The 13,197-nt window shown below is 45.6% G+C and overlaps 1 protein-coding gene across 2 annotated transcripts in view; it reads right to left on the bottom strand.

Moving 5' to 3' along the window:
• Positions 1–240: 240 nt before the first annotated feature.
• LOC120937083 (cytochrome b5 reductase 4) overlaps positions 241–13,197 on the bottom strand; it is a 180,424-nt gene continuing 167,467 nt past the window's right edge. For both annotated transcript variants that reach the window (XM_040350044.1, XM_040350045.1), the window contains 2 exons: positions 8,065–8,229; positions 241–1,154 (listed from right to left, as the gene is read on the bottom strand). In XM_040350044.1, the coding sequence (XP_040205978.1) occupies positions 1,100–1,154; positions 8,065–8,229 (220 nt within the window). In that variant the 3' untranslated portion in view covers positions 241–1,099. The remainder of the gene's footprint in view (positions 1,155–8,064; positions 8,230–13,197) is intronic.

Genomic DNA, 13,197 nt, shown 5'->3' with positions numbered 1-13,197 from the left:
GACAAAGGGGCAAAAATGTAGCTTTCTAGATGTGCAAATCTGGTAGAGACATCCCCAAAAAGACTTGCATCTGTAATTGAATTGAAAGGTAGTTCTACAAAGTACTAGGGGGCTGAATACAAATGCACCCCACACTTTTCAGATATTTACTTGTAAAAAAAATTGAAAACCATTTATCATTTTCCACCCACTTCACAACTATGTGCCACTTTGTGTTGGTTTATCACATAAAATCCCAACAAAAACATTTACATATTTGGTTGTAACATGTCAAAATGTGGAAAATTTCAAGGGTATATGAATACTTTTTCAAGAGACTGTAGAGTGCGGTATTTACCTCTACTTATTGTTTTGTGTCTGTATCTACAAATATTGCACACTGCCACACATTGACTAACCAAGCGCTAACACACAATCTCTTCTCGATTCTTTACAATCACTTTAGCTCCTGCTATAGAGACAGTCAGCGTTTATGAAACAATATTTCATGTCAAGTTCTGAAGGACTGAGAAATCAGCCACAATTTTAAATGTAAGTTAATTGAATTTTTAAGTGCTGTGTGATGTCTACGAGTAACCTTAGACACAATCCTACAACAGTTTGACAGTATATGACATAACAATGAAGGGTCTTTGCATTATGAAACCTTGACTTTATGAGCTGATAAAAAAATTGCATATTTGCTACTGCGTTCTGCTGACAGCAGGAACTTGGAACTGCATGCTACAGATTATATATATAGAATTGTAAAAACGAATGACAGGTTAAAAAAAAAAGAACCTTCCTAAGTGCTGGTCTTTTCATCAAGTAAAGTTTAGATAAAATGCGCTTTTCTCCGAACTACATCTGAAGACTCCAGATGATGCCAGTATATCTATGAGAAAGCTATCAGCAGGCATATATCACATACATTGCCAAACTATTCAACATACTCTTGTTAATGTATTAAAAAAGAGAAGAACCATTATTTTGAGATTTGAACTTATGTACAACAGATAGGGGTAGATATCTATATGTTCTTCAGACAGCGAATATTGGTATGCATAGTGGTTGAATGCATAGGTTTTGAGGGAGTCACCAGTCACTACTGTATGAATGCTCATTCTCTGAAAACAAAAATGTCCTTTTTGGAAAAACCAAGATCTTCCAAAGACCTGCAACAATGTAAATAGGAAAATCTGTGAGTCGTTCATGTAAACAGCTGAATCCACCTTAATTATGACAATCAATCTTCACAAAACAAGCACAAATGAAGAAATACTTAAATGTGATGTTATCGGTTTGAAATAAAATCACATTTTTGACAAAAGAATACAATGATCTGAAATATATAGCATATCAGCAAATCTGCAATCTCCCTGCATTATCAAGTTATCTTAAATGGTCAGTGGCAAAAAAAAGGCTAAGTTCGAATTCCTTGGTCTTCAATGAGAAGAGACGGTTAGTCGCAGGCTCTCTGCTGTGCCCATCCAGCACTCACTGGAGCGCTGGACTGTGGAGCGAGTGGAAGCAGCTGGTTTAGACTCACAGCGTGCCACTGAAGGACTGACCCAGCTGCCAATTATTGTCGGGATCCCTGCAGAGCCTGGACTGGCTCTGTGACATCCACCCACTGTTGGCTGAATCTGGGTCACAGGCAGGCCCGGACTGGCCATAGGGCATACCGGGCATATGCCCGGTGGGCCGGGGCCGGTAGTGGCCCGCGAATGGCCCTCGGCGGCCCGCGGGCCGATCGCGGCCCGCGAACGGCCCTCGGTGGCCCGCATGTCACTTCTACCCAGAGGTGTACCAAGGCCCTTGGGGCGGACTGGGCTGGGTTGCAAGAATGCATTTGCCCCCTGGGCTGCTCTAATGTCCTGCAAAAAGGCCACTGAGCTGGCCGAGTGCGCCACCTGCCACAAGTTGTGGATTGTCCACTGGCCACGTCACCTGCCATGTCACCTGGCCACGTCACCTGCCACAAGTTGTGGATTGTCCACTTGCCATGTCACCTGGCCACGTCACCTGCCACGTCACCTGGCCACATCACCTGCCACATCACCTGGCCACATCACCTGCCACAAGTTGTGGATTGTCCACTGGCCACGTCACCTGCCACGTCAACTGGCCACGTCACCTGCCACAAGTTGTGGATTGTCCACTTGCCACGTCACCTGACCACGACACCTGCCACAAGTTGTGGATTGTCCACTTGCCACGTCACCTGCCACAAGTGGATTATGCACTTGCCAAATCACCTGGCCACGTCACCTGCCACAAGTTGTGGATTGTCCACTGGCCACGTCACCTGGCCACGTCACCTGCCATGTCACCTGGCCACGTTACCTGCCACAAGTTGTGGATTGTCCACTTGCCATGTCACCTGGCCACGTCACCTGGCCACATCACCTGCCACGTCACCTGGCCACGTCACCTGCCACAAGTTGTGGATTGTCCACTGGCCACGTCACCTGCCACGTCAACTGGCCACGTCAATTGCCACAAGTTGTGGATTGTCCACTGGCCACGTGACCTGGCCACGTCACCTGCCACATCACCTGGCCACGTCACTTACCACAAGTTGTGGATTGTCCACTTGCCACGTCACCTGCTTCAAGTTGTGTATTGTCCACTTGCCATGTCATCTGCCATGTCACCTGGCCACGCCACCTGCCACAAGTTGTGGATTGTCCACTGACCACGTCACCTGGCCACGTCACCTGCCACAAGTTGTGGATTGTCCACTGGCCACGTCACCTGGCCACGTCACCTGCCACGTCACCTGGCCACGTCACCTGCCACATCACCTGGCCACGTCACCTGCCACAAGTTGTGGAATGTCCACTGGCCACGTCACCTGCCACGTCAACTGGCCACGTCACCTGCCACAAGTTGTGGATTGTCCACTTGCCACGTCACCTGACCACGACACCTGCCACAAGTTGTGGATTGTCCACTGGCCACGTCACCTGCCACGTCAACTGGCCATGTCAATTGCCACAAGTTGTGGATTGTCCACTGGCCACGTGACCTGGCCACGTCACCTGCCACATCACCTGGCCACGTCACTTACCACAAGTTGTGGATTGTCCACTTGCCACATCACCTGCTTCAAGTTGTGTATTGTCCACTTGCCATGTCATCTGCCATGTCACCTGGCCACGCCACCTGCCACAAGTTGTGGATTGTCCACTGGCCACGTCACCTGGCCACGTCACCTGCCACAAGTTGTGGATTGTCCACTGGCCACGTCAGCTGGCCACGTCACCTGCCACATCACCTGGCCACGTCACCTGCCACAAGTTGTGGAATGTCCACTGGCCACGTCACCTGCCACGTCAACTGGCCACGTCACCTGACACAAGTTGTGGATTGTCCACTTGCCACGTCACCTGCCTCAAGTTGTGTATTGTCCACTTGCCACGTCATCTGCCATGTCACCTGGCCACGCCACCTGCCACAAGTTGTGGATTGTCCACTGGCCACGTCACCTGGCCACGTCACCTGCCACAAGTTGTGGATTGTCCACTTGCCATGTCACCTGGCCACGTCACCTGCCACATCACCTGGCCACGTCACCTGCCACAAGTTGTGGAATGTCCACTGGCCACGTCACCTGCCACGTCAACTGGCCATGTCACCTGCCACAAGTTGTGGATTGTCCACTTGCCACGTCACCTGCCTCAAGTTGTGTATTGTCCACTTGCCACGTCATCTGCCATGTCACTTGGCCACGCCACCTGCCACAAGTTGTGGATTGTCCACTGGCCACGTCACCTGGCCACGTCACCTGCCACAAGTTGTGGATTGTCCACTTGCCATGTCACCTGGCCACGTCACCTTCCACGTCACCTGCCACATCACCTGGCCACGTCACCTGCCACGTCAACTGGCCATGTCACCTGCCACAAGTTGTGGATTGTCCACTTGCCACGTCATCTGACCACGACACCTGCCACAAGTTGTGGATTGTCCACTTGTCACGTCACCTGCCACAAGTGGATTATCCACTTGCCAAATCACCTGGCCACGTCACCTGCCACAAGTTGTGGATTGTCCACTGGCCACGTCACCTGGCCACGTCACCTGCCACAAGTTGTGTATTGTCCACTTGCAATGTCACCTGCCACGTCACCTGCCACATCACCTGGCCATGTCACCTGCCACATCACCTGGCCACGTCACCTGCCACGTCAACTGGCCATGTCACCTGCCACAAGTTGTGGATTGTCCACCTGCCACGTCACCTGACCACGACACCTGCCACAAGTTGTGGATTGTCCACTTGTCATGTCACCTGCCACAAGTGGATTATCCACTTGCCAAATCACCTGGCCACGTCACCTGCCACGTCACCTGGCCACGTCACCTGCCACATCACCTGGCCACGTCACCTGCCACAAGTTGTGGAATGTCCACTGGCCACGTTACCTGCCACGTCAACTGGCCACGTCACCTGCCACAAGTTGTGGATTGTCCACTTGCCACGTCACCTGCCTCAAGTTGTGTATTGTCCACTTGCCACGTCATCTGCCATGTCACCTGGCCACGCCACCTGCCACAAGTTGTGGATTGTCCACTGGCCACGTCACCTGCCACAAGTTGTGGATTGTCCACAATGCAATGCAAACAATTACATTTTTAATGTTTTTTTTATGGTTTTTCATAATTTGCCATAATTTTTGAGATTTCTAATGTAAAAAAATAGGTCACCTTTAAAAACGCCTATAAACGAAATCGCGGCAAAAGGCCGGTACCACGTTTTGCCGCGTTTAGCAGCGATTTGCGTCTGAAACGCGAAAACTTTTGCGTCTGAACCCAAAATTTTGCTTCTGAAAAAAACGAGCCTAAACCCAACTGCTTTAAAACGCAAAAAAAAAAAAGAATGTGTGCATGGACACATAGGATAACATTAAATGTGTTCGGGGCAGTTGAAAAAAATGCCCAAATGGCCTGCTGGCCTGCATTTGATGGGACAAAGTGGCTGCATTTGATGGGACAAAGTGGCTGCATTTGATGGGGCACAGTGGCTGCATTTGATGGGACACAGTGGCTGCATTTGATGGGGCACAGTGGCTGCATTTGATGGGGCACAGTGGCTGCATTTGATGGGGCAAAGTGGCTGCATTTGATGGGGCAAAGTGGCTGCATTTGATGGGGCACAGTGGCTGCATTTGATGGGGCACAGTGGCTGCATTTGATGTAGCACAGTGGCTGCATTTGATGGGGCACAGTGGCTGCATTTGATGGGGCACAGTGGCTGCATTTGATGTAGCACAGTGGCTGCATTTGATGGGGCACAGTGGCTGCATTTGATGGGGCACAGTGGCTGCATTTGATGGGGCACAACGGCTGCATTTGATGGGACAAAGTGGCTGCATTTGATTAGCACAGTGCCTGCATTTAATGGGGCACAGTGGCTGCATATAATGGGGCTCAGTGGCTGCATTTGATGGGGCACAGTGGCTGCATTTGATGGGGCACAGTGGCTGCATATAATGGGGCACAGTGGCTGCATTTGATGTTTTTGTTCAGTTCGATTGCTTCCCCCAAAAAAAATGTTGAGCAACAGTGTGAGCCAAAAGGCTTGCACTCACAGATACTCCACTGAAAAGTTATCAATTCTCATTTCACTTTTCAGAGGCATTTGACAGACAGTAAGGAGGTGATGCCTAATTTCCTCCCTGCCTGTTTTAACCTCAGCCAGTCCCTCCAGATATTTCACTTTGTACTCCACCTTATTTTCATTACTCTTTATAGGTATTAGATGTTCTCTCACCTTATTCTTTGCACATCTAATACATAATGAGAGTTCTGGAAATAAGGTGGAGTTCAAAGTGAATTTCTAAACCTAAGTTGAGAACCCCTTTCTGAAGATTTGAGGATATTATTAAACTCAGAGACTGGTGGACTTAGGCCATCATAAATAGATTGAAAATCTGCCAGTTCAGCAGAAATTTCAATCTATCAATGTGCAGACTGGTTATACAGACTCCGATCTATCAACTGACTTCAGTACAACAATGGGAAATGTCCAACGATTTCTCTCTGTTCCAGCAATGTGGAGTGATTTCTCTCTCTGTGCCACAAATGTGGAGCAGTCTCTCTCTCTGTGCCACAAATGTGGAGCAGTCTCTCTCTCTGTGCCACAAATGTGGAGCAGTCTCTCTCTCTGTGCGGGCATTCCATCATTAACCCCCGCCGCGTATACCCCCCCCCGGGCTGCTCAGTCTAAAATGCCCGGGCCTATTTTTTGTCCCAGTCCGGGCCTGGTCACAGGAGTATAGTACCTAGTGCACTCCTGTGACCCAAATGAAGAGTATGGCTAAAAGAGCTTTGACCCTACTTCACTTTTAATGTGAGCTGCATTAGGGCAGCCCAATTCATTTGAATGGGATTCCTAGTGCACTAAAATGCACCAAAAAGATGCAAGCACTTATTTTTGAAAAATGTGTACATTAAGTAGTACATTACCATTTATTATTGTGCACAGATGTGTTGGGGTACCATTAAGAATCAATGGCACTGCAGCACCTCAACATGCAACACGTTTGTGCATTCCTGCAGGAAGATGTGAATGGAGCCTTAAATGGCAAAAGGTTGAAAGACCCACAATTGTTCCTGGGTCTCTCTCTAAGATGCCAGTGGCAGGGTCTGCGTTTAGGTCCTTTTGTGAAGAGCAAGTTTCACTTTCCCTTAATCGATTTATTTATTTTATAATATGCAGTGCAAAAGGGGAAACAGCGGAGGTGATAGATTCCAAAAAAACAGCAAGTGCATTAAAAGCATGCAAGCACTTTTATTAGTACACAAGGGGACTTTGAAGCGGAATTGGGCATTTTACAATTTATATATAAAAGAGAAAAAAAACTAAGATCTTCAGACCGATAAAAGTACCAGAAAGTGTAGTGATGCAGTGCGAATTGCAATACGCTACATCAGCCAATCAGTTTACTGTAGACATATCAGTAAAAAGATTAATTGTTTGGTTACTTCATTTTATAGATTGATATAAGCAATGTAAGCCTGCTTTCAGATGTATGCGTTGTGGTTTGACCGCACTGCGGGAGAGGGTTAGCTGAGCCTTCCCATAGAGTTCCTTAAGATCTTGCAGTTTTGGCGTTCTTTCTGAAAGTGCACCAAAACTCCAGGATCTAATAGAACTCTATGGGAAAGCGCAGCTAAACAGCACCAAACCTGCAGGTAAACTGTGCTGCTCCTGCGGTGTGGTCACACCATGCTGCATCAGTCTAAAAAGCAGCCCGATGCCGCGTACACACGATCTGGCTTTTGCCCGGCCAAATTCCATCGGAAAAAAAAAATTCTATATATAAAGTCCGATGGAATTCATCGGAATTTCCGATGAAAAACTCTGATGGGGCTACACACGATCGGAAAATCCGATGGAAAAAGTCCATCTGACTTTTTCCATCGAATATTCCGATCGTGTGTACGGGGCATTAAAGGTGTTACTAAACCCATGACAGTAAAATCAGTCTGTATATGCAGCATAGCATGCTTGTTCTACTCACTGTGAACCTTAAGGGGTTAATGCTCTGCATTGTGTAAAAAGTCTGTTTTATCCTGTATGAATAGATCCTCCTCTCCTGCAGTGTCTATCTGGAGAAGGCCAGCTAACACATGCTCAGTTGTGTCTTTTATGTTGGAGAGAATAATTACTTGTTGATCAGTGCTAGCCAGGTCATATGATATTGACATCACACATGTGGGCGTGTATACAGGATGAAGTGGAAATCTCCACCTTCCTGAAATCTCAGCACTGGAGAAACTGTGCAGTTTATCACTGATCGTGGTATACAGATCAGCCAAAAAGGTATACAGTGGCAATATTTTAATGTAAAAAGAAGATTTATAAGCTGTGGGCAGATTACATTTTTTTATATTTCTGGGTTCAGTAACACTTTAAACAAGCTTACATACAAGTAGGTGGATGAGAGGAAGGACAGAGCCCTGTGTAACATGCAATATTCAGCAACTCTATCATAAATTTTATATTTGACTGGGTAGCAACTTATCCAAGAAGCAAAATTGTTCAATTACAAAAAATACGATCCCTGAGCTTACCTTTCTGCTTGTTCAACAAATCCATTTGGACCACAAATGCAAATAAGAATTGTGGAATCTTCTTTACTTCTTTGAATGGACTCTGAAAGTAGTGAAGTTGATATTTGCCCTTTACAGCCAGTCCATGAATCATTTGGTTCTGAGAGCACAAACTGTGTTTCAAACCTGTAAAAAAAAAAACAAAGTGCATAAAACGGGCTTCATCATGCACACAAAGAGAGACTGACTTAACACATTCTATTCCTGAAACCACAACTTTCTATTAGAGTATGTGAAAAAATCTATTTTCAGTATGTTTGGCATCATGCTTCACTGTATACAGTTTCCATAAAGCAGAGTTCCATCCAAAAGTGGAACTTCCTCTTTAAGGACTCCTTAACATTTGGCACATTTGGCATGTAATTTTTTTGGGGGTACCTAGTTTTGAAAAGTACCCAGCTCCCACAAAAAGTATTGCTCATGGTCTCTCTAAGACCCCTGTCACACTGGGACTGCAGCCGTATTAGCGCTAAAGTGCCGCTCGCTGTTTAAGCAGCGCTTTTCATCCGCTAGCGGGGCACTTTTAACCCGCATTTAGCCCGTGTTGCGGCGCACCCGAAGTGTCTTTCAGGCGCTTTGGAAAACGCTGCCACTTCATTTTAATGGGTAGGGCTTTTTGGAAGCACTAAATACAACGGTCCCAAACTGCCCCAAAGATGCTGCTTGCAGGACTTTTCCTAACGTCCCACAAGCGCACAGCCCCAAGTGTGAAAAGTCACACTGAAATAAATGGGAGGCGGTTTTCAGGCACTTTACAGGTGCTATTTCTAGAGCTAAAACACCTGAAAACCGCCTCAGTGTGAAAGGGGTCTAAAGTTGATCTTTTCCAAATTACTGACTTACTATCTCTTTAGCCTCACTTCTGTTTTCTATTGCCAGCTGCAGTGAAGGACTAGATCATGGGTCCTCAAACTATGGCCCTCCAGGTGTTCAGGAACTACAATTCCCATCATGCTCAGTCATGTCTGTGAATGTCAGAGGTTTACAATGCCTCATGGGATTTGTAGTTCTGCAACAGCTGGAGGGCCATAGTTTGAGGATCCCTGGACTAGATCTATGTGAGGCAAAGGATCTGATTAACTACCTTTGTCAAAACAGCCAATCATAAGATTGTGCCACAGAGAACATACCCTTTAGCTTTGGCTAATAGCAATGAGGCAGGTGAACAGGGATTCTGAGAAACTCTTCTACAAAAGAAAAGTAATTATTTGGGAGATTCTAAACCATTTGTTTTTGGTTGGAGCTGCAAGTGGGACAAGTGTACCTTCAGATCATTTTTGTTTCAAATTTGATTTTATTGCCTTTCCCAAACCAAAATGTATATTAAAACATATCTAATGCCCCTTTTACACTGGGGCGGTGGGTGTGTCCTGCTGTAAAGTGCCGCTATTTTTATCGGCACTTTACCGTCAATTTTCTGGCATTATTCGACCGCTAGCGGGGCGCTTTTAACCCCTGCTAGCGGCCAAAAAAGGGTTAAAACCACCTGCAAAGCACTGCTGCAGCAGCGCTTTGCCGGCGATATAGCCATTCATTTCAATGGGCAGGAGTGGTGGAGGAGCGGTATACACACTGCTCCTTCACTGCTCCAAAGATGATGCTAGTAGGACTTTTTGTTACCGTCCTGCTAGCGCACCGCTTTCAGGGCACTTTGCAGGCACTATTTTTAGCATTATAGTGCCTTAAAAGCGCCTCAGTGTGAAAGGGGTCTAAGACCTTTCGCCATGATTCAATCAGCCATTTAGAGTAACAAAAGCAAATATAGATCAATAGTACACACATACATGTATACAGCAGGTAAAATAGGTATTGAACACGTTAACCATTTTGCTAGGTAAATGAGTAACTGGTATAGCGCTACAAATGCGAACTAAATCGCCTCAAGGCGCTGTATCCAAATATATTTCCAAAGGTGCAATGGACTTGAAATTTTTACCACATGTCGGTAACAACCCATGCAATCCATATATACCTTAACACATACGTTTAGAAATTAAGTTATGTGTAATAAAATGGAATGACACAGGGAAAAAGTATAGAACACGCTAACTGAAATGTATTTAATACTTCGTACAAAATCCTTTGTTGGTAATGACAGCTTCAAGACACCTCCTGTATGGAGAAACTAGTCACATGCAATGCTCAGGTGTGATTTTGTCCATCTTCAAATCTTGAAGGTTCTGTGGGCCTCTTATATCTTTAGTTCTTTCCATAGGTTTTCTATTGGATTCAAGTCAGGTGATTGGCTAGGCCATTCCAGCCGCTTTATTTTCTCTTTAACCAGTGGCCTACCGCACGCCGTCATATGGCGGCGGGATCATGAGGCTCTCAATCTGGCAGGTTTGAGAGCACCGGGCACCCGCAATTGCCGAGTAACTGAGCAGGACCGTGGATCTGTGTGTGTAAACACACAAATCCACGTCCTGTCAGGGAGAGATCGATAGTCTGTGCCTTGTACATAGGGACACCGATCGTCACCTCCCCCAGTCAGTCCCCTCCCCCTACAGTTAGAATCACTCCCTAGGGAACACATTCAACCCCTTGATCGCCCCCTTGTGTTAACCTCTTCCCTGCCAGTCATATTTATACAGTAATCAATGCATTTTTATAGCATGGATCGCTGTATAAGTGTGAATGGTCCCAAAAATGTGTCGAAAGTGTCCGATGTGTCCGCCGCAATATCGCAGTCACGATAAAAATCACAGATCGCCGCCATTACTAGTAAAAAACAAAAAATGCTATAAATCTATCCCCTATTTTGTAGCCGCTATAAGTTTTACGCAAACCAATCAATCTACGCTTATGGCGATTTTACCAAAAATATGTAGAAGAATACATATTGGCCAAAACTGAGGATTTTTTCTTTTTATAAATATATATTTTTGGGGATATTTATTATAGCAAAAAGTACAAAATATAGCTTTTTTTCAAAATTGTCGCTTTTCTTTTGTTTATAGCGCAAAAAAAAAAAAAAAATGTGATCAAATACCACCAAAAGAAAGCTCTATTTGTGGGGGAAAATTATAAAAATGTCATTTGGGTACAATGTTGCATGACCGCGAAATTGTCATTCATACTGTGACAGCGCTGAAAGCTGAAAAATTTCTTGGGCAGGAAGGGGGTGAAAGTGCCCAGTATTGAGGCGGTTAAAACCAATTGAGAGTTTCCTTGGCTTTGTGTTTGGGATCATTGTCTTGCTGAAATGTCCACCCTCGTTTCATCTTCACCATGCTGGTAGATGGCAGCAGATTTTTATCAAGACTGTCTTGGTACATTTTTCCATTCATCCTTCCTTCATAGATACATTCTTCCTTCAAAGATATAAAGTTTGCCAGTACCGTATGCTGAAAGACAGCCCCACACCATGATGTTCCCACCTCCAAACCTCACTGTTGGTATAAGGGAGTGTTTTTGGGGTGATGTGCAGTGTCATTTGACCTTCAAACCTGGTGTGTGTTATGGCATCCAAAGAGTTCTCTCCCAGTATTTCACAGGCTTGTCTAAATGTTATGCAGCAAACTTTAAACAAGCTGCAACACGCTTTTGTTCAGCAATGTGAGCGTAAATAGGGGCCATGGTGGTTAAGTGCATTACTTATTGTTTTTTTTTGTTTTTTTTAAACAATTGTACCTGCCAATTCTTGGTCTTTCTGAAGCTCTCCACAAGTGGTCCTTGGCTCTTGGGCAGCTCTTCTGATAATTCTTTTCACTCCTCTATCAGGAAACTTGTGAGGAACACCTTTGCAGTGCTCCTTCGGGTTTATGGTAATATGATTTTATTTCCACTTATGGATTATGGCCCCAACAGTGCTCACTGATACATTCAGAAGTTTAGAAATCCTTCTGTAACCAATGCCATCCGTATGTTTTGCAACAATAAGTTTGTGAAGGTCTTGAGAGATCTCCTTGCTTTTACCCATCATGAGAAGTTCCTTGCGTAACACCTTGGTAAGGAGACACCTTTTTATAGGCCATCAGTTCAGACTGAATCAGCTGATAATAATTTGCACTGGCAAGGGGCAGGATTGCTTTTTAATTACTGATAGATTTCATCTGGCTTTCCATGCCTTTTTGCATCTACCTTTCTTTGTGTGTTCAATACCTTTTCCCTGTGTCATTCCATTTTGTTAGATACTTAACTTAAAGGGGTTGTAAAGTCTCAAGGTTTTTCACCCTAATGCATTCTATGCATTAAGGTGAAAAACCTTCTGTGCTTCAGCTGTACCCCAGACCCCCCTTTTTTCTTACCTAAATCTGAACCTTCCAGCGACAAGCACAAGCCCAGATGCTCCAGCCACTGTCTCGGGGTCCTCATTGGATATATTGATGGCAGCAGGCGCCAATGGCGCCTGCTACTGTCAATCAAATCCAGCGGCACAGGAGTCGGGGGAGGGGCTGACTCGTGAGCACACCTGATGAAGAGGAGGAGCCAGAAACGCAGCTAGGGAACCCCAGAAGAGGAGGATCGAGGGTACTCTGTGCAAAACCCTTGCACAGAGCAGGTGAGTATGGCAGGTTTAAAAAAAAAAAAAATGGACTAAATGTTTCTTTGTATGTATGGATTGCATGGGTTGTTACCGACGTGGTGAAAATTTACCTAGAAATGTGTATTTGTGAGGTCAGGCACTGACATGGATGAGAAGGCCTGGCGTGCAGTCTCTGCTCTAGTTCATTCCAAAGGTGTTTTATCAGGTTGAGGTCAGGACAGGCCAGTCAAGTTCCTCCACCCCAAACTTGCTGATCCATGACTTTGGGGTCATCCCCAAACTGTTCCCACAAAGTTGGGATCATGAAATTGTCCAAAATGTCTTAGTATGCTGATGCCTTAAGAGTTCCCTTCACTGGAACTAAGGGGCCAAGCCCAACCCCTGAAAGACACCCCTACATCATAATCCCCCCTCCACCAAATGATTTGGACCAGTGCACAAAGCAAGGTCTATTAATACATGGATAAGCAAGTTTGGGGTGGAGGAACTTGACTGGCCTTCACAAAGTCCTGACCTCAACCTGATAGAATTCCTTTGGGATGAATTAGAGTGGGAACTACAAGCCAGTCCTTCTTGTCCACATCAGTGCCTGACTTCACAAATGCGCT

Source organism: Rana temporaria, chromosome 4 (genome assembly GCF_905171775.1).
Source record: "Rana temporaria chromosome 4, aRanTem1.1, whole genome shotgun sequence".
NCBI classification, from domain to species: domain Eukaryota; kingdom Metazoa; phylum Chordata; class Amphibia; order Anura; family Ranidae; genus Rana; species Rana temporaria.
The sequence above is the reverse complement of the archived record's forward strand: the minus strand, read 5'-3'. Positions and strand labels throughout refer to the sequence as shown.